The sequence below is a fragment of the Panthera tigris genome, chromosome B3 (genome assembly GCF_018350195.1).
Source record: "Panthera tigris isolate Pti1 chromosome B3, P.tigris_Pti1_mat1.1, whole genome shotgun sequence".
Lineage (NCBI taxonomy): Eukaryota > Metazoa > Chordata > Mammalia > Carnivora > Felidae > Panthera > Panthera tigris.
Genome location: NC_056665.1, coordinates 19,200,354 through 19,218,648, shown reverse-complemented (window position 1 = coordinate 19,218,648; position 18,295 = coordinate 19,200,354). Strand labels below are relative to the sequence as shown.

General features: G+C 48.0%; 1 protein-coding gene across 4 annotated transcripts in view; it reads right to left on the bottom strand.

Annotated features, from left to right (window-relative positions):
- Positions 1-17,138, bottom strand: part of LRRK1 (leucine rich repeat kinase 1) — a 148,997-nt gene extending 131,859 nt beyond the window's left edge. For all 4 annotated transcript variants that reach the window (XR_006218453.1, XM_042988215.1, XM_042988214.1 and 1 more), the window contains exons 1-2: positions 17,106-17,138; positions 11,537-11,752 (exon numbers count right to left, since the gene is read on the bottom strand). Coding sequence is in view for 3 of the 4 variants with exons in the window: in XM_042988215.1 (XP_042844149.1) it covers positions 11,537-11,633 (97 nt within the window). In the remaining variant the exon portion in view is untranslated. The remainder of the gene's footprint in view (positions 1-11,536; positions 11,753-17,105) is intronic.
- Between the last annotated feature and the right edge of the window lie 1,157 nt (positions 17,139-18,295).

The window sequence follows — 18,295 nt, the reverse complement described above, 5'->3', positions numbered from 1 at the left end:
AATGCTATGAAAGAAACCGCCAAGAATAGGAAAGAGGTTTTCGGAAATCACAAATGGATGCCAAAATGAAGCTTTCAGTACAGGAGATGGAAGATGAAGTCAAGAACATCTCTAAAATTTTCTGGGGCATCTGGGTGGCTCAGCTGGTTGAGTGTCTGACTTCGGCTCAGGTCCATGAGTTCAAGCCCCACATTGGGCTCTGTGCTGACAGCTCAGAGCCTGGAGCCTGCTTTGCATTTTGTGTCTCCTTCTCTCTTTGCCCTTCCCCTGCTCACACACTCTCTCTCTCTCTTAAAAATAAATAAACATTAAAAAATTTTAAAAAACATGTCTACAATTTTCAGAAGAAGAAGAAAAATCAGAAAATGTGAGAAAAAAGATAAGCAACATCTATTGTAACTAAAAGGAGTTCCAGAAGAACAAACAAAACCAAACCTCAAAGACAAAAAGCAGAGGAGGAAGATATTATCAAAGAGAATACAATAAATTTTCCAGCCCTAAACAGCTGGCCTACGCAGTGCCAAGCAGCATGAATGAAAAAAAGACCCTCACCCACATCTTGTGGTGATGAGATTTCGGAAGACCAAGCATTCGGAAGATTCTAAAAGCTGCCACAGAGGAGGGGGGAAGAAAACAAAAGTCATCCACAAAGCAAGGAGAATCAAACTGCATTAGAGGACGATAGAGAGGGCTCTTCCAAGTTCTGAAGGCAGACAATTTCCAGCTGGGACCCAGGGAGGGCAAAGTGAACCTGCTTCCAGGAATGCCCAGTCTCTTGTGTGCGCCTGCATAAGCCTGTGCTAGGAGTCTTCTGGATGATGTGCTTCATATAAGCAAGGGGCCAAAGACTTCTGAGTAGGAGTCAGAAATGGGGGGTGGAAGTAAAAAGAAGAGAACAGGTGTTCACCCCTTGGGCCCCACGGGGCAAGGATGACACTGAGTCCCTGGGCCAAATCGCAGTAATGGGAACATATCACTGAACACCACAAATGCAACCCAAAGGTGCGCCAACACTGATAGAATCAGTATGGGTGAAGCAGCTGGGAGACGTGGCACAGAAGTGAAGGAAATCATTTATCACGGCAGGCAGGCCACGGACACTGGCTCAGCCGATGGAGCAGATGTGCAGGCATATATTCCCAATGTAGAGAAATGGTAATGACCTAAGGAACTGGAATTAGAAACAGGAAATAGACACCCTTCTGGGAGTTGACACTGGCGCTTTGCCTTAATGTCTGTTCTGTGTCACTCGCTTCTTTACTCAGGGGTGTGTATTACTTCGATAATTTTTAATGTGCTTATTCTTTGATCTTGCAATTCTGCTGGGTCACAGGCAGTAATAACTCTTACAATAACAAGCAAAATGTAGAAATAATCTAAGGACACTTTAATGGAAGACTGATTACATCGATTTTATTCTAGTCATGCTATGCACGAGCACATGAAAAAGACTCCAAGACAACTCAAGGAAAAAACGTTGCACAACACATGTACAATTGAATATCATGCATGTAAAACCAGAAACACATACAAAAGAATGGAGTGTGTGTGTGCGCGCGTGCGCACGTGCATGTGCACAAGTGTGGGGGAGGCTGGGAAGGAAACACACTCAGTTAACAGTGATCACTTGGAAAAGATGGAAAAGGAACCAAAAAGTACAGTGGCTTTATCTGTATTGTATGAATGTTCTATGAGAAATGTGTGTAATTATACACAAAACCCTTTTTCTTAACTTTGGGGTGCTTCCTGCCCACTGTGGGGCAAGGGCTCTCTGCTTGCTTTTTGCTTTTGAACCCAGAGGTGCTGGTGATGTCTGCAGCAAGACATGGGCAACTGCCCACCGGAGACTTTCGATCTTGACCGCCAGGCTGAGGTGGAATTGCCTGAGGGCCCTGTCCTGGCCTTCCTCCGCAGGAAGCCACCTGAGGTCACCTGCCAGTGTTTAAGCGCTCATCTCAAGTCCAAAATAAGCTACTAAAAGGAACTTTCCAGTGTCAATTCTTGTCCTTTTGTTTTCAAATTCCAATCTCAAATTTACATCATCACATTGGTTCTTGTTTTTTTTTTAATTTATTCATTTTGTGAGAGAGAGAGAGTGAGCAGGGAAGAGGCAGAGAAAGAGGGAAAGAGAGAGAATCCCTCTTGTGCAGAACTTGACGTGGGGCTCAAACTCACACACTGTGAGATCAAGACCTGAGGTGAAATCAAGAGTTGGACACTTAACTGACTGAGCCACCCTGGCACCCTATCACATGGTTCTGTATCCAAAATAATGCACTACAATTTTTCAATACTTTTAAATATCTCTAAAAAAAAATAAAATAAAAAAATAAATATCTCTAAGTCTCTGATAAATTCAAGATGGCAAAATTAAGTTATTTTTGTTCTTGGTTCTCTTGAAACCACCAGGTGGACGATTTTCAATCAACACCTAGGGACGTTTCCTGGCCACTGGATGTTGGATGGCGGTAGATGGGATAAAGACTGCTAAGCACAACCCCAGTAAGAATGAGCAAAATTAAGTATAATCCTAAGAAGTTATTTACAGTTGAAAATATAATTTCTAACAAGTGTATGATTTTTTTTACATAAATTCTTTTTTTAAGTATTTATTTATTTTGAGAGAGAACAGAGAAAGCGAGTGGGGGAGGGGCAAAGAGAAGGAGGGAGACCGAGAATCCCCAGCAGGCTCCGTGCTGTCAGCCCGGAGCCCGACATGGGGCTTGAGCTCACAAACCATGAGATCATGACCTGAGCTGAAATCAAGAGTCAAATGCTTAACTGACTGAGCCACCCAGGCGTCCCTGCTAATGTATGATTTCTTCTATAACATCAGGGTTATGGGCTCAGGATGCTTGAGATGCGTGTTACTGCTTTTTTTTTTTTTTTCTTTTTTTTCTTCTGTCTTCATGATAAATGCCAATATACAACAAGATGTTTAAGTGGAATCTGGACAAACTAAACACAAGGGAGGCCAGGATGGTAAAGGACTTCCAAAGAATATTGGAAGCCCCCTATTTTCATTTATCAGGGTTCCTGAAAATGTGTGTGAAATCCATACACTAAAGTTTGGACTTATATCTTATTGCAGACAGAGGGGTCTATTCCCAGAGAATTAAAGAATTTCATAAAAATCCCTAATTATGGCTGCTTCAAGGTCTGACTCATGTGGACCAGGAAACCAGACAGGTGGAAGAAAATCCTTGTTCCTCTGTACTGGGACCTGGCAATGTCTACACAGATACTTTCCTGCTCACAGGCCACTGATGGCTCCATAGGGGCCCAGGTGCAGGGCTGGGGAAAAAAAAAAAACCCTCTCTTGGCCACTGAATGCATGTCAGGTGGGTCTTGGCTGGTCCCCAGTGAGCACAAAGGCTTTCAGGTGGGACCGCCCTGCCCATCTCTCATAAAGGGAACCGAGTAAAGACCAATGTCGGGTAGGGGAAGATGGGCAGTGGGTAGGGGCCGAGGTCCTGGGTGACCTTCAGGCTCTTGCCACCTAGAATGGGTGCTCCCAAGAGCCGCATTGACAAGATGCAGGGAGTGGGTGGGAGGCAGTTCTTTCCTTGGGCCCAGGTGGCCAAGGCCTAATGTTGGTGCACAGACCAAGGAGCAAAATCCCAGTGATAACCAAGTGGAAGCCTTCTTGCTCTTGAAGGCTGCGGGATGGTTTACTCAGCCTAAAAAAGGAATCCGCAGGGAGTGAGGACAAGACATCTGCTTTTCATTATTTCAAGAAAGGGGTTAAGGGATTCTTATCAGCTAAGGTGGGTGGAGCTGGATGCAAGGAAGGCAGGACTGGTCCCACCACATAAACTTCCGAACAGAGTTGCCCATAGAATGGCTGGCATTATTTGAGCAGTAGTCAGTTTCCCATTGCTAGAGGTAAGCAAGTGCATTCTGGACAAATAATCAGAAGATGTAAGCCACAGACGGAGGTTAATGTTAAAACCCCCATCAAATCCAGAGCTTTCTGCAGTGGGGCAGGGCTTTGTGGGCATGAAGCACGGCTGTGTCAACTGCTACCCATGTGGACGGATGCCCACAGCCGTTTCTCCCACCCCCAGGGCCACGGGTTGGCCTCCCTTCCTTTCACCTCACTGAGTAAGGGATTCCTTACTGGATGCTGGCTGTGGTCCCTGGAAGGCCCAGTGCTGCCCCTGAGGCCAGGCTGAGGTTGGGACATCCCCCTGGACCTCGGTCTCCTTCCAAGCAAAGCCCTGTCCGCCCTCCTGGCTCCCATGGTATGCACACAGCCTGGCAGACGCCAGCAGGACACCGCCTCCAGGCACATGGGCTGGCAGTTCCACTCCGGAAGGCACACGTCAGTGTGGACCTGTCCCCTGTAGGATCTCTTCCAGCGGCCCGCCAAGAAAGCACACTACCACCGGAGTGGCACTTCCTATTTCAGCCTGTTTCCTTGTTCTATTTCTGGAAGGCAAGAAGAGAGCCCCTACTCGAGCAAACCCCTTGGCTCTTAGGAAGCTATTTTTAATACAGATTTGAAAAAGGCAAAAGAAAAAGAGAAGGACGCTAAAAGCGGCTATGTAAAAACCTGGGATTTGAAGAGCTTCTGGAATGTTCCTTCTCTTCCTTTGGTCCATGCTCGTTCAGTGGAGGACAGTGCTCTGAGAGGCAGGCAGCTGAAGTCAGGACTGCTCACAGAGCTGTGGGGTATGTGAGCCACCGCCAGTGACGTCTGCCCAAGCCCCCCTCACCCTCCACGATCCAGAAGAGGCTCACCAAGAGTTCTTGGCTTGAATTATCTAGAAGTTTGTTCACCTCTCAACTTTCCAGGGAGCCTCACCTCAGCTGGCAGGACAGGTTTTTCCACTCTGACTGGTGTCAGACTCGGAAGAATGCATAATGATGTGTTTGTTCACATAGATGGCCCCACAGCCCCAGCCCAGTATCTCACTGACCCTCGATCTATCCATACACACTCTACACTCCTCCACACTTTCTAAATGCTCCTCTTGAACCTCAGGCAAGCTGACTGCTGACAGAGCTAATAAGGTTGCAACAAGCCTTCCTGGGACACAGCTGTGCTGAGCAAACACAGGACAGGCACAGGCAGAACCCCCTGGGACCACTGGGCAACTGGTGAAGTACTTGCACCTTCCTGGGCTTTGGAAGGGCTAGCCATTCTAAACAGGCACAAGATGAGGTATACAACCCATACAGGTAAGGGCATGAAAAACACACCTCGTACACATCTGTAAACACACACAAAATGTCTCAGCACCCCAAACTCGAAAGTAAAACGTGAGTTCTTTCCTGATTTTTGTTAATGTTTGGATCTTTTTCTAAACTATGTTTGGAGGCATCATAATAACTTTATCATTTCCAAAGTATGTTATTCTCCAACCATTTTTTTAAAGTTTATTTTGGAGAGAGAGAGAGAGAGGGAGAGAGCGTACGAGCAGGGGAGGGGCAGAGAGAGAGGGAGAGAGGGGGAGAGAGGGCGGGGGGGAGAGAGAGAGAGAGAGAGAGAGAGAGAGAGAGAGAGAGAGAGAGAATCCCAAGCAGGCTCTGTACCATCAGCACGGAACCTGATGCCGGGCTCAAACTCACGAGCCGTGAGATCATGACCTGAGCTGAAATCAAGAATCGGATGCTTAAGTGATTGAGCTACCCAGGCACCCCTCTTCCAAGCATTTGTAAAAGAGAGAGCTTCTGGAGTGAAAGCAAGCTGCTCCTACATTGACTATAATCAGAGTCTCATTGGTCTGCTTCCTGGCAATTTTCCTTAGGTGGATTGGAGTGGGGGTGGGGAAGCAGGGCTCCCTGTGATCCCAGAAGGTCTGGGAGAAGGTGGGCAGGACACAGCCAGCCCATTTGCTGGGGGAACAACCCAGATGGCGGGTACAGCTTCAGGCTCATGGAGTCAAATATTCCATTTGTTCCAGAAAGAAATTAGGAGGAAAGAGGCCAGCTGACGTGGATTTGACCTTGAAAGTGAGCGCTGAGGTGTGCCAGTTAGATCCTAATCACAACACACTGGTATTTAAAAAGTCAACACTTTTAAAAATAAATTGCAGTGTTATTCTTCTGGTTGCAAACATAATACAAAAAACAAACAAACAAGAAGCAAACAGAAAAAGGAACACAAGTTCAGTGCAGAAAACATAAACCCTGCAGGTGAGCACAGAGCAGTGGCTGTAATGTCCATGTGACTGTGCTACCCTTTGAGTGTCACCTGCCCTCAGGCTGTGGTCTTGGTGTGTGTATTTGCATTTTGTGAAAATAAAATCCAACACGCGATATTTTTAAACTGGGCCTGCAGAGCTCTGGGGTCAAGGTGAAGACCCACAGGTGGGATTCACCAAGCCCACCCCTCACTACTGCCCATCAAAGCAACTCCACTGTTAGCTGTTACATAGGCTCCAGGTAGGAATTCAGGGGAGGAAGGCACTCTGCTGGCTGCTTAAATAAATAAATAAATAAGAATATATACATAAGGTACATTTGATTTTCCAAAGGACTGAAGCCCGCCAACTCCCATCATCGCAGATGGAACGGCGGACACCAATTTTTCATGTCTGTCTGTATCCACAGCCTGGCCACGGCCTCCTCACAGATGGAGCTCTTGATTTGGGCTCTCCCCTGTGACTTGCTTTGGCCAAGGGCAACGGCGTGCCATTCTGAGCCAAGGCCTTAAGAGACCTGGCATGCTTCTGCTTTCTCCACTTACATCTCTGCCATTGGTAGGGGAAGAGCGTCCCCTGGTCTCAGAAGAACAGGAGTCACGTGAAGCAGAGCTTCAGACAGCTCTGTGCAATAGAGCCCCCCCCCAGCCACCTGCCGGTGTGGAGGCCAGAAATAAACTGTCATTAGTGCATCCCACTGAGATCCTGTGTCTGCCTGAATCAGGGTTCGGAGAAGTTGAGCCACTCAGTGGAGGTCACCCAGCACTACGAATTGAATGCAGTCCCGATTAACCCCACAGGCAGGCCCTTAAGCCCCCCACCCTTCCCCCAACCCCGACCTTACATTGTGTGAATCCCATTGTGTGTCTGCCCACTGCTTCCCTCTCAGTGAAAAGAAAAGGAACACAGTCATGGGGCACGTGGGTGGCTTAAGTTGGTTGGTTAAGCGTCCAACTCTTGATCTTGGCTCAGGTCATAATCTCACAGTCTGTGAGATCGAGCCCCGCGTCAGGCTCTGCGCTGACAGTGTGGAGCCTGCTTAAGATTCTCTCTCTCCCTCTCTCTGCCTCTCGCCTGCTTGTGTGCGCACTCTCTATCTCAAAATAAATAAATATGTAAACTTAAAAAAAAAAAAGAAAACACCGTCAGAAGCAACCTGTGGGGTTCAAACAAGACAGTCACAGAAGTCCTCGTCACTCTAGCGAACATGCAATTAGCAGGGCCTCTGGTAATAGATTTAACATCAGAGCCACAGGTAATAGATTTAACATTCCCAGTGCCTGTGGGATCCTGTGGAGGTCCCCATGGTGATGCTGTTCTGTGGAGGGGACAGGCAAGGAGTGGGGGGGTGTCCTCCTCTGCCCTCATTCTTCCACTGCTCTCACGGGGGTTCAATGGTGGCTATAGGAGGCCAGAAGGGGCCTGACGTCTGGCCACCAAGTAAGCAGCCCATTGCCAGCAGGAAGGGAGTGCTGAAAGTCGTCCCTGAGGGTCCCAAGGCGGGACTCCCACCCTCAGCTCCTCTGCAACCACCTGTGGTACCTTTCTACTTTGGGAGTGCGGGCATAAATTTGCACTTCTTCATGGAGTCCTTAGGAGAATTCAATTACTATTATAATTCCTTAACAGAGAAAATAATTGCCGTAATGCTGAGCCATAGGACAGAATTGTCCCATGCATTTCAGGCCACTTTCCTCTTATCTTCTTCAACTCTGTGGTTTATGTGTTTTGTCCTCACGTAAACACCTCCCTTAGCATCAGGGATTCACAAGACATCACCTCCCCTGGGGGCCCCCTCCCTCCAACCCCCAGCACCTAGAGCAGTCCCCAGTGGGGGCTGCATGACTCCCATAAGCTCCTGTACCCTTGTGTGTGTCCTATGGTTCATTCAGAGCAGGGTGGTGGCAAATCCTGAGATTCCACTGGGGAAAGAGGCCCCTGGAGCAGAAAAGACTTTTCTGAGCCTGCTTCTTCTAAGCTAGTGGGGAACCCTTCTATGGGAGAAGGGTAAAGTCCAGACAGACCTCGAAGGGAAGAAAAAATGGGGGCTGGGTAGTTTCAGTGCTTGGCCTCTCAGTGCACATGAACATTTTCTGGTTATCTGTCTTATCTCAGGCCTGGAGGCAGGGCTGGATCCATGTCTGTTCAGAGTCCACTGGCCCAGGTCCCCAGGATCCATAAGAATCAGTGGGGATCTGTGGACACCTCAGAAAGTATCATCTCAGCCTTGCACTTGGCGGGTAGACCAGAACATCAGCAGGACCTGGGAGCCTATTAGAAACACAGGCTCTGGGGGCCCCCAGACCTACCCAGTGGGCATCCACAGGTCACCAAGATCGCCCGGGGACTCAAGTATATACTACAATTTGGGAAGTGCTGCTCTACGGACCCAACCCATTTAGACCAATTGATTCTCAGTCCCAGCTGCACATTAGAATCATGGAGAGGGGGTGGAACACTTTTTTTAAATGCTTATGCCTAGGGGCTTCCTGGCCAATGGTAGTTTAGACATCCCAGTGTTTCTGAGGGCGAGGGTAGAGAGCCACTCATTTAGGTCATCAACTCTTGACCAGGAAGGGGACTAGGCAGATCCCCTCTAGGGTTTTTTCAGATGCCACAGTCACCCACCCAGTAAACCCCAATGTCCCTTGCAAAGAGGAGAGATAGGTAGAATAATGGAGCTGGAAAGTAGAGGTGCTACCCAAACAGTGGGTATCATGTTCTGCCACAGGTCACCTTTCTAACAAGCAGCCAAAAAGAGAGAAAAAAAAAAAGACATACGTCGTTAAGAGAGAAATAACTTTTCAAAGGATGCAAGTCGAACATTCTGGGAACATTTAGTGCTGGGCAATGTCAAGAAACAAATTCTTTTCCCATTTCATAATCTGATTTATGCACAAAGAAATCTTCCAGGAACATCACCCTAGTTAGCTTTTGGGCATTTTCAATGAAGAAAAACACTCGAGTAACTGGACAATATCTGGTGAGCCAGGTGCACTGTTGGATCGCTAACTTGATGAAGGGTACAAACACCCTGGCCCTCTCAAACCCAACATATGGGCCCTCTCATATCCTACACGATGGCCTAGATTTTAAGGGCGAGAAATTCTAGAGTTAAGACACGGTTCAAACAGCAGTTCTGCCACTTATAAATTGTTGACCTTCACCACGTATCTACACATCTCTTTACTCTCAAGTTCCTCAGCTATAAAATGGGGGTAAATATCCATTTTATAGGTCATTGTGAGAATTCAACAACCTAAAACACTGAATCTAGTGCCTGGTATGTACTAGGGACTTAACAAATATTTATTGTTAACAACAGTATCTCTGCCTATCAGATAAAGGGTTAGCATCCAAAATCTATAAAGAACTTACCAAACTCAACATCCAAAAAACAAATAATCCAGTGAAGAAATGGGCAAAAGACATGAATAGACACTTTTCCAAAGACATCCAGATGGCTAACAGACACATGAAAAAATGCTCAACATCACCCATCTTCAGGGAAATACAAATCAAAACCACAATGAGATAGCACCTCACACCTGTCACAATGGCTAAAATTAACAACTCAGGCAACAACAGATGTTGGCGAAGATGTGGAGAAAAAGGAACTCTTTTGCATTGCTGGTGGGATTGCAAACTGGTGCAGCCACTCTGGAAAACAGTATGGAGGTCCCCCAAGAAATTAAAAGTAGAATTACCCTATGACCCAGCAATTGCACTACTAGGTATTTATCCAAGGGATACAGGAATGCTGATTCTAAGGGGCACATGCACCCCATTGTTCATAGCAGCACTATTGACAGTAGTCTAAGTATGGAAAGAGCCCAAATGTCCATCGATGGATGAATGGATAAAGAAGATGTGGTATATACATACAATGGAATATGACTCAGCAATAAAAAAGAATGAAATCTTGCCATTTGCAACAACGTGGATGGAACTAGAGTGTCTTATGCTAAGTGAAATAAGTCAGTCAGAGAAAGACAAATATCATATGACTTCACTCATATGTGGAATTTAAGATACAAAAGAGATGAACAAAAGGGAAGGAAAGCAAAAATAATATAAAAACAGAAGGGGCACCAACCATAAGAGATTCTTAAATACACAGAACAAACTGAGAGTTGCTGGTGGGGTACTGGGTGGGGGATGGGCTAAATGGGTGATGGGCATTAAGAAGGACACTTGCTGGGATGAGCACTGGGTGTTATATGTAAGTGTTCAGGGTTCTATTCCTGAAACCATTATTATACTATATATTCACTAACTTGGATTTAAATTTTAAAAAATACTGATTAGGAAATGAAAAAAAAATAAAATTAAAAAAAAAAGAATAAAAAAAAAACCTCAGCAGTGTCACTGCCATCCTCTTAACTTTTGTTAATAGTGGTAAAAGTGGTAAAACACATAGGGACGCCTGGGTGGCTCAGTCAGTTGAGTGTCCAACTCTTGATTTCAGCTCAGGTCAGGATCTCACGGTTCGTGGGATAGAGCCCTGTGTCAGGCTCTGTTCTGACAGTGTGATGCCAGCTTGGGACTCTCTGTCTCCCTCTCTCTCTGCCCTTTCGCCACTCACATTCTCTTTCTCTCTCTAAAAATAAATAAATAAATAAGTAAGTAAATAAAACATTAAAAATTTTTCAAAAGTGGTGTAACTAACTCAACTAACTCTAGTGGAAATCTGGCCATACGTATAAAGAGGCTTAAAAGTGTTCAAACCTAATAATCTCCCTACAAATCTACTTTATGGAAACAGTCTTAAGACTAAGTGTAAAAACAGGAGGGGATGTTTTTGGTAAGATTTAGCAACTAGAAGCAACCTATATATCCCCACACACCCCATAGGAGAGTGAGGACTAGGTCAATCATGTTACACAGTGTTCCCACATAAGATGTTTCACCAGATCATACGAGCTAGGTGACTGGTGAACTTAGGAGGAAAAAAGTAGGATAGTAAACTATACACTATAAAATTAAAACAAAATCCCTGAAGCCCAGAAGGAAGCAGACTAGAAGAGAACATCTCAAGACAGTAGCAGTGCTTGTGTTTAGGGCAGTGGCACTCTGGGCAATATTTTTTTTTTTTCCTACTTCTCTCTTTTTTAATAAATATGCATCATTTTTATCATGAAACCAAATCCCCATCAAAAAAACCTTTAACCAACATGAAGTAATGCCCTGATTCTTAGGATCCTTGACTCCATAGTAAATTTTGGCCCACAGCCCCCTAATGTTTAGAATTTAAGTGAGAATCCCACGATAAGTTTTATAATGAGACTTTCACTTTAACCCTCGGGTCGAACACCCCTGGTTCTAGACTCCCCACAGGACAGGAACTGCAGGTTGTGCCCAGCATGTGAGACTGGCCCTGCTCTTACCATTACGGGTCTCCATGGCACGTTCTGGACACACAGCTGAGCCCTCTGGACCCACACACCAGTACATGCTGGGCGGTCGCCGAGACATGCCAGCCATCAACTCTCGGTGGCTATTCTCCAAGTCAGTTTTGGCCAGGGTCACCGCCGCCACCGCTGCCCGGAGGGTGGACTGAGGCACAGACACGCCGTCATGGCTGAGCAGAAAGCAGTCTCGTTCTGGTGGTGAAAAACATTATAAAATCAGAAAGCTTTCCTTAATTGTCAAGTTCCTTCTTGTACCCTTGCACACATTTACTATTTATTTTATTTTTTTAATGTTTTTTTCTTAAATGTTTATTTCTGAGAGAGAGACAGAGACAGAGCATGAGCGGGGGAGGGGCAGAGAGAGGAGGAGACCCAGAATCCAAAGCAGGCTCCAGGCTCTGAGAAGTCAGCACAGAGCCTGATGCGGGGCTCGAACTCACGAACCATGAAATCATGACCTGAGCCAAAGTCAGACGCTTAACCAACTGAGCCACCCAGGCGCCCCAATACATTTACTATTTATACATCGCACAGGTATTTCTCTTCTTGCAACATTCTTGACATTCTGTCTGTCTAGCCATGCCCAGTCAGGTGGGGGCAGTGAAAGGATGAGCTGCCCCCACCCCAACTTGCACCCCGCTGATCATGTCTACTTAAAAACAGTCCTAAGAAACCCCAACAATGACAGACACCTACTGGTAAGGGCTCAGCCATTGTTTAGTCAACACATAATCCCTGTCAATTGCACAGCGACATCGATATGACTACATGAGGCTTCTGTTTTCAGGGGCTCACACTCCAGCTGGGGTGGGGCAGACTCACTTTAAACTGGTCACAATATAAGGTTTTCCCTCTGCCCAGGACCAGCTCTTCCAGAAGCCCAGAGGCAAGCATGTAATCCCAAAGAGGCAACCAGGCAACAGTCCTGAAGTGAGGGTTCCAGAAGGCATTGGTACTGGTTATGAAGACAAGTCAGTGTGCACCCTGGGGGATAACAGAAAGGAGCCCCACATTTTGCCTGCCTTGATACATCTGGCAATGTCTGTAGGCATTTTTGGTCGTCACAACTCAGGGCCTGGGTGCTACAGACATCTAGTGGGTAGAGGTCAGGGATATTACTGAACTTCCTATAATGCACAGGGCACCACCCACAACAGAGAATTATCTGGCCCCAAACTAGCACAACTATGGTAAATGCTGAAGCAGAGTGTGGTTCTCTCATGCTGGGCTCCCACTGAACTTGGGTGGGGGGTGCCCCCAACACAGGTGACATCCATTGCCTTGAGGGAAAGACCCAGGTCCAGCTCAGGCCTGGCATGGGATATATTGCACAGTGGGGAGGGGATTAGTATATGAAATGTGTGTGTTTCTATTAGTGTTGGTGTAGAGTCTATACTATCATGACAAGTCCTCTGGGGCAAGACTTGCCAAGCTCCCCCTTCCGCTGCCTTTAGGAGTACAGCCCCCCTGGGCCAGGTGCCCGATTTCCAGGCTCTAGATGAGGCAGCCCCAGTGCTCTTCCAGCCTTATTTGGTAGCTTGCTCAGTGCCCATACTGTTCAGGGCACCTTCTAGAACCTGCTCAGAACCTTCTAGAACCATTACATAAGTAATTAGCAACTATTCTCTGAGACAGATACCTCTGAAATGGAGACTGATAAAGTGTAGTAAAAAAAAAAAAATCAAGGTCATATAAATCATACCCAAGACAATATGGAAAGGAAAAAAGCACAGTTTGGATGTCAAAGGCTTGGACTGTCTCCGTCACAGATCAGCAGTGTAACCTCAAGCCAAAACTTATGTGTGTCTCAGTTTTCCCATCTGTTAAAAATAGACATGCAGCCTCTCACCCAGGGAACCTCTTGGGGTGGCTATGTGACTTCAAGTAAGGTAAATTTTCTGGAATCACTTTCTACAACAGGGCCAGAGTTGTGGTTCTTACCTACAATACCAGCGGGAGGCCTGGGAGACCAGCAGGGTCTCCCTGCTGCTCTCTGATTAACAAGCTCAGAACATCAAGGCTGGAGGGCAGAGCACTGGGGCTGTCTCATCTTAGAGTCTGGAAATCGGGCACCTGGCCCAGGTGGGTTGTACTCCTACAGGCAGGGGAAGTGGGAGCTTGGAAAGCCTGCCCCAGAGGACTCGTCCATGATGCACCCCCACCTTTCTGAACTAAAGAGTGAAAGGTCTGAGGAAGCCATACATAGGAAAGCCTGTGTCTGAAGTTTGGGAGCCTAAAAATTCCAAGGAGAAATGATCAATCTGGACAAAATTTAGGAGACCATCAAAGCACTGTAGATTGCAAAAGCTGATTAGGAAAATCAAATTGAGACAGGAAAATCAAATTGAGACAGGAAAATCAACTTGAAGACGAAAATAATCTCTGTCTTAAATTAAAGGCTCCAGGGGCGCCTGGGTGGTTCACTTGGTTAAGCGTACGACTTTGGCTCAGGTCACGGTTCGTGAGTTCGAGCCCTGCATCAGGCTCTGTGCTGACAGCTCAGACCCTGGAGCCTGCTTCAGATTCTGTGTCTCCATCCCTCTCTGCCTCTCCCCCCACTCATGCTTTGTCTCTCTCTCTCTCCCTCTAAAAAAATAAACATTAAAAAAACTAAATAAATAAAAAGGCTCCAAATCCTACAGTAACATTCAGAAACCAAGAGGCACAGTTCCTATCTGCTTTCAAACACCTCTTAAAATCAGCTACCACATACACCTAACAACACCTCAAAATCCAAATGCTAGTAGATGTTCCTTCTGAAAACAGAAGTGTCTTACCATAGAATGCTTTTAAGTGATAAAAAAAAAAATCGTTAAAATATTTTAGGCCAACCCTTGCCCAGCACATTTTGTTCCCCTTTTCATTTTCAGTTTCCTTTTGAAAAATCACTTTACCAATGAAGGATTTTTTACCACTGGAGTAGTTTTTCAATTGCAATTTGTATGTTGGCTTAGACTCTAAGGTAGAAGTTTTAAAATGAGGTAACTCAGTTTTTGCTCAATTTTTGCCCTCAAACGGATCTTTGCTTCTTCCTGCTCCTTTTGGGTTTAGATCAATGCAACAAATCATGGTTGTAAGTTACAGGTCTATCTTGCCATCATGGTGTATATACATTCTTAAGAGGGTTTCAAGAGGATTTTTTTTTGTAATAATTATTTTAATAATCTTTAAAACCTCACCAATTTTCATTTGCCAGTTCTTTATACCTGCATTAATGAATAAACCTGAATACTTAACGAAAAAAGAAAAAAAGGAACTTGACCTTCATTGTACAGATGTTTTCATTGGGCCCTTTCCATGGAGTGAACTGCCATGTAATTCACGAAACTTACAGCTGGTCAGGAAGGGACAGTTACAAAGTTTCAGACACAGGATAAATAGAGAGAAACATAGGAGGACCTGCACCTCCTCACCTGTCTTTTCAGGAGGCTTGGAAAGGATTGCCAGTACGGGGAAGACGCTTGCAAATAAAGCATGTGAGTAATTCTCATATTATCCAGTAATTTCTTTGAATGAGAAGCCTGGTAGGGACGGTTGGCCCATGGTCCTTGACATCCTTTTGGCACTGCTAGTCTCCCTGACTAGTTACTGGCTTGCTACAAAATGTGTTTAATGGATTTGTGAGCCTCAAAATATCATGGAGCTGCAGACCAGAGAAATGTGTGGTCTCCATCTCAGATGAGCACCCAAGGGGTTTGGGAACAGAAGCCCTTCAGGAGTCTGAAACCACAAACGGGTTAAGGCTGTCCATTCACCATTCGATCACTATACCATGTGTCCTGGGCACCTCTTAGTTCTAGGAGTGAAGACCCAGCAGTGAGCAATACTGGTCTGTGTCCCTGGAGCTCCAGAAGAGACTGCCAGGTAATTAAAGGAGAAATGAAATACATGAAGAAGGAACACAACACCAGGGGAGGCTCCAGAAGGACAGCGAGAGAGGGTTGTTGAGAAAGAGGCTGAGCTTAACATGCTGGCCATGTGAAGACTCCAGGGCCAGCACTGCAGAGGCCACATGCTGGAGAGTGAGCTGGGCCAGGGTGGCTGGTGGGGGGCAGGGGTGGCTTGGGCAATGGCCAGGTGGTTGATGATGGCAGAGGCCGGATCAACTGAGGGGAAGGAGGTGTCCTAGATTTCACTCCAATCACAAGGAGAGAAGCCATGGCAGGGTTCTAAGCAGAGGACTGATTCACATTAAATCACATTCTGGGAGTAAATCACATTCTGATTCACTTATTAAAAAAAAAAAAAGAAAATCACTCTGGCTGTCAAATAAAGAATTGGAGAGGGGAGGATTGCAATCATACCGGAGAGAGATGCTGATACCTTCGGGCTAGGGTCGAGACTGTGGGAAGGAAGGGTTGAGCCCAGACACCTAGGTAAACCCAACAGAACTTGCTAACACTGAATTCAAGGGATGGAGGTACAGGCTGGGGGCGAATTCCCTGCAACTGAGCAACTGAGTTGACTAGGGAGCTATTTCCTGAGATGTGGAAGCTTGGGGGAGGGAAAGTCTGGCTGACCCCAAAACCTCCTTTACGGACAAATCAGGTGTGAGGTTTGTATGTTTTTAACTTAATTCCTTTATTCTTCAGGGACATAAGCAAAGGTAATTAAAGTCAAATCACAAAAGGCATTTTAATGTTAATGTTTTCCAAAATCGTGCTAGTCCACTTGTCCCTTTAATGTCTGGGTACTTTGTTACAATCGCTGGATGACCTCCAAACTCTAAAAAGAGCATATTCTTTGAGAGCCTTGCTGAACACTTCACTACAGGCGCCTGTTTCCCTACCTCTCTGACTCCTGCGGATCTGTTTGGGGAGAAAATTTCCTGGCCTCCAACTGTGCAGGGCCAGGTGGAGCCGGCCACAGGTCCCCAAACTCTCCCTCACCATCTTCCTCTGGCCTCAGCCTTCCTAGGCTCCGCTCCTTGCCCCGTCCCGGTCCTCACTCCGTCTCCGAACCCCTGCCAGGAAAGGTGGCCCTCAGAGACCGCCACAGAGATGGCGGGTTTTATCCGGACCTGGGCAGAGCCGCGCGTCCCGTGGACTCTTCGGGGGGTGCAGGCGCGCTGGGCCGCCCCCTTCAGCAGAACCTACCCCCCCCCCCCACCACTCCACGATCGGCCAGAACCTGGGCACACGCATTCACACTCGCCCGCACACAAGAGCGCTCACACTCCGCCCGTGCCGGGCTGAAGGAAGAGGTTCTCTCCAAAGGCGGAGGAAACCTGTGGACTCCCTGGTGTAGCCTCCGACTTTTGTTTCTTGCCCCGGCTCCCCCGGCCCCGTCCCGCGCGGGGTTTCGGGGTTGCACCCCCGCCCCTCCGGGACCGCGCACCCTCCCCCACCCCGCGGGCCAGGGAGGCCGGGGGGCTGCCAGACGGGGATCACCCGCGCCCGCACCCTCGGGGGCCCCCGGGCAAGGGCCACCTGGGCGGAGCACGAGGCCGCCCGGAGCGCGGGCCTGGGCTGCGGAGTCAGGCTCCCCGCGACCCGCCGCGGGAGGCAGCGAGGCCCCCCCACGGGGCGCGGACCCGGGCACTTACCTGCGGCGGCGGCGGCGGCGGCGGCGGTGGCGGCGGCGGCGGCGGCGGGGCACGGCCCCGGGCGCCTGGGACAAGGGGCTGGGCCCGCGGGCCGGGAGGGGCGGACTCCAGCGGGCCGGGGCCTGGCCGTCCCCCTGCCCTCCGCCCCCCTGCGCCTCCGGCCGCGCGCGCCGGGGCCGGGCAGGGCCCAGACGCACTTCCTCAATCCTGCGGCCCGCGGGCGGGCGGGTGAGCTGGCGGCGCGAAGAGCGCGCGCGGTGAAGGTCGGCCGCTGCTGCTTCTGCCCACGAGGGGCGCCAGGGGTCCCTACGGTGGCCTGCCTCAGTTTCCCTAGCCGAAAGCCGGAGGTGCCAAGATTCGCCGCTCCTACCCTGGAGGCCGCAAGGCCCGCGAGCCCTTCTTGTAGCGCGAGGTCTCCTCCAGGTTTGGGTCCCCTGCTCTCTCGTCTCGGGGCAGGCTCAGCGACAAGATTGGTGGGTTCTCAGCTCAACCCAGCTTTCCCTCTGCTCTGCTCGGGGAGCTAAATATGCCAATTAACCTCAGACTTGCAGCTGTTAGGCGTAGACTCGCAGTAAATATTTAAAAGGCCGGGAATATTCACTTATGTACAACTATAGGGCGGTATGGAAATACATATTTTTAAAGCTTTCGTATTAGGCAAACTGTACCCCTTCCATCACATGAATGTACCAATTTACTTATGGATGTGTGTATGAGGATGTCACTATTTGGTGAATCATTTTTAATTGGGTGGGGCGTTTTGGCGGGGGAGATAAAACATGGAATGTTGGCAATTTCTTAGGTTTCAACCTAATGTAAGTATGTTCATCACACCCCTGCGGCCATTATACCAACGCAGATCGCAAAGACATACGTCCATGCTGCGGGCAGGCATCAGGTTTGGCTCCACGTGCCCACCCCAGCAAGAGAAGCCTGCTTGGAATAAAGTAAATGGTTTGCAGCCCAGCAGGACCCTCACCCTAGACTCATGTAATGTTATGACTGGAACATTCCCAGGATTTAGCGTAAGACAGACAAATCGCCATCACCCTCACTGCCATTTCACAAACGCCAGGCAGCCGCAGGGTCCCCCGCACGACCCCCGCACGAACTCGAGGACGCTCTCAGTAGTGGCCCCTTGGCAAGGGCACAATCGGGCAGCTTTGCTCTGCTCCCAGGAGGCCGCGCCT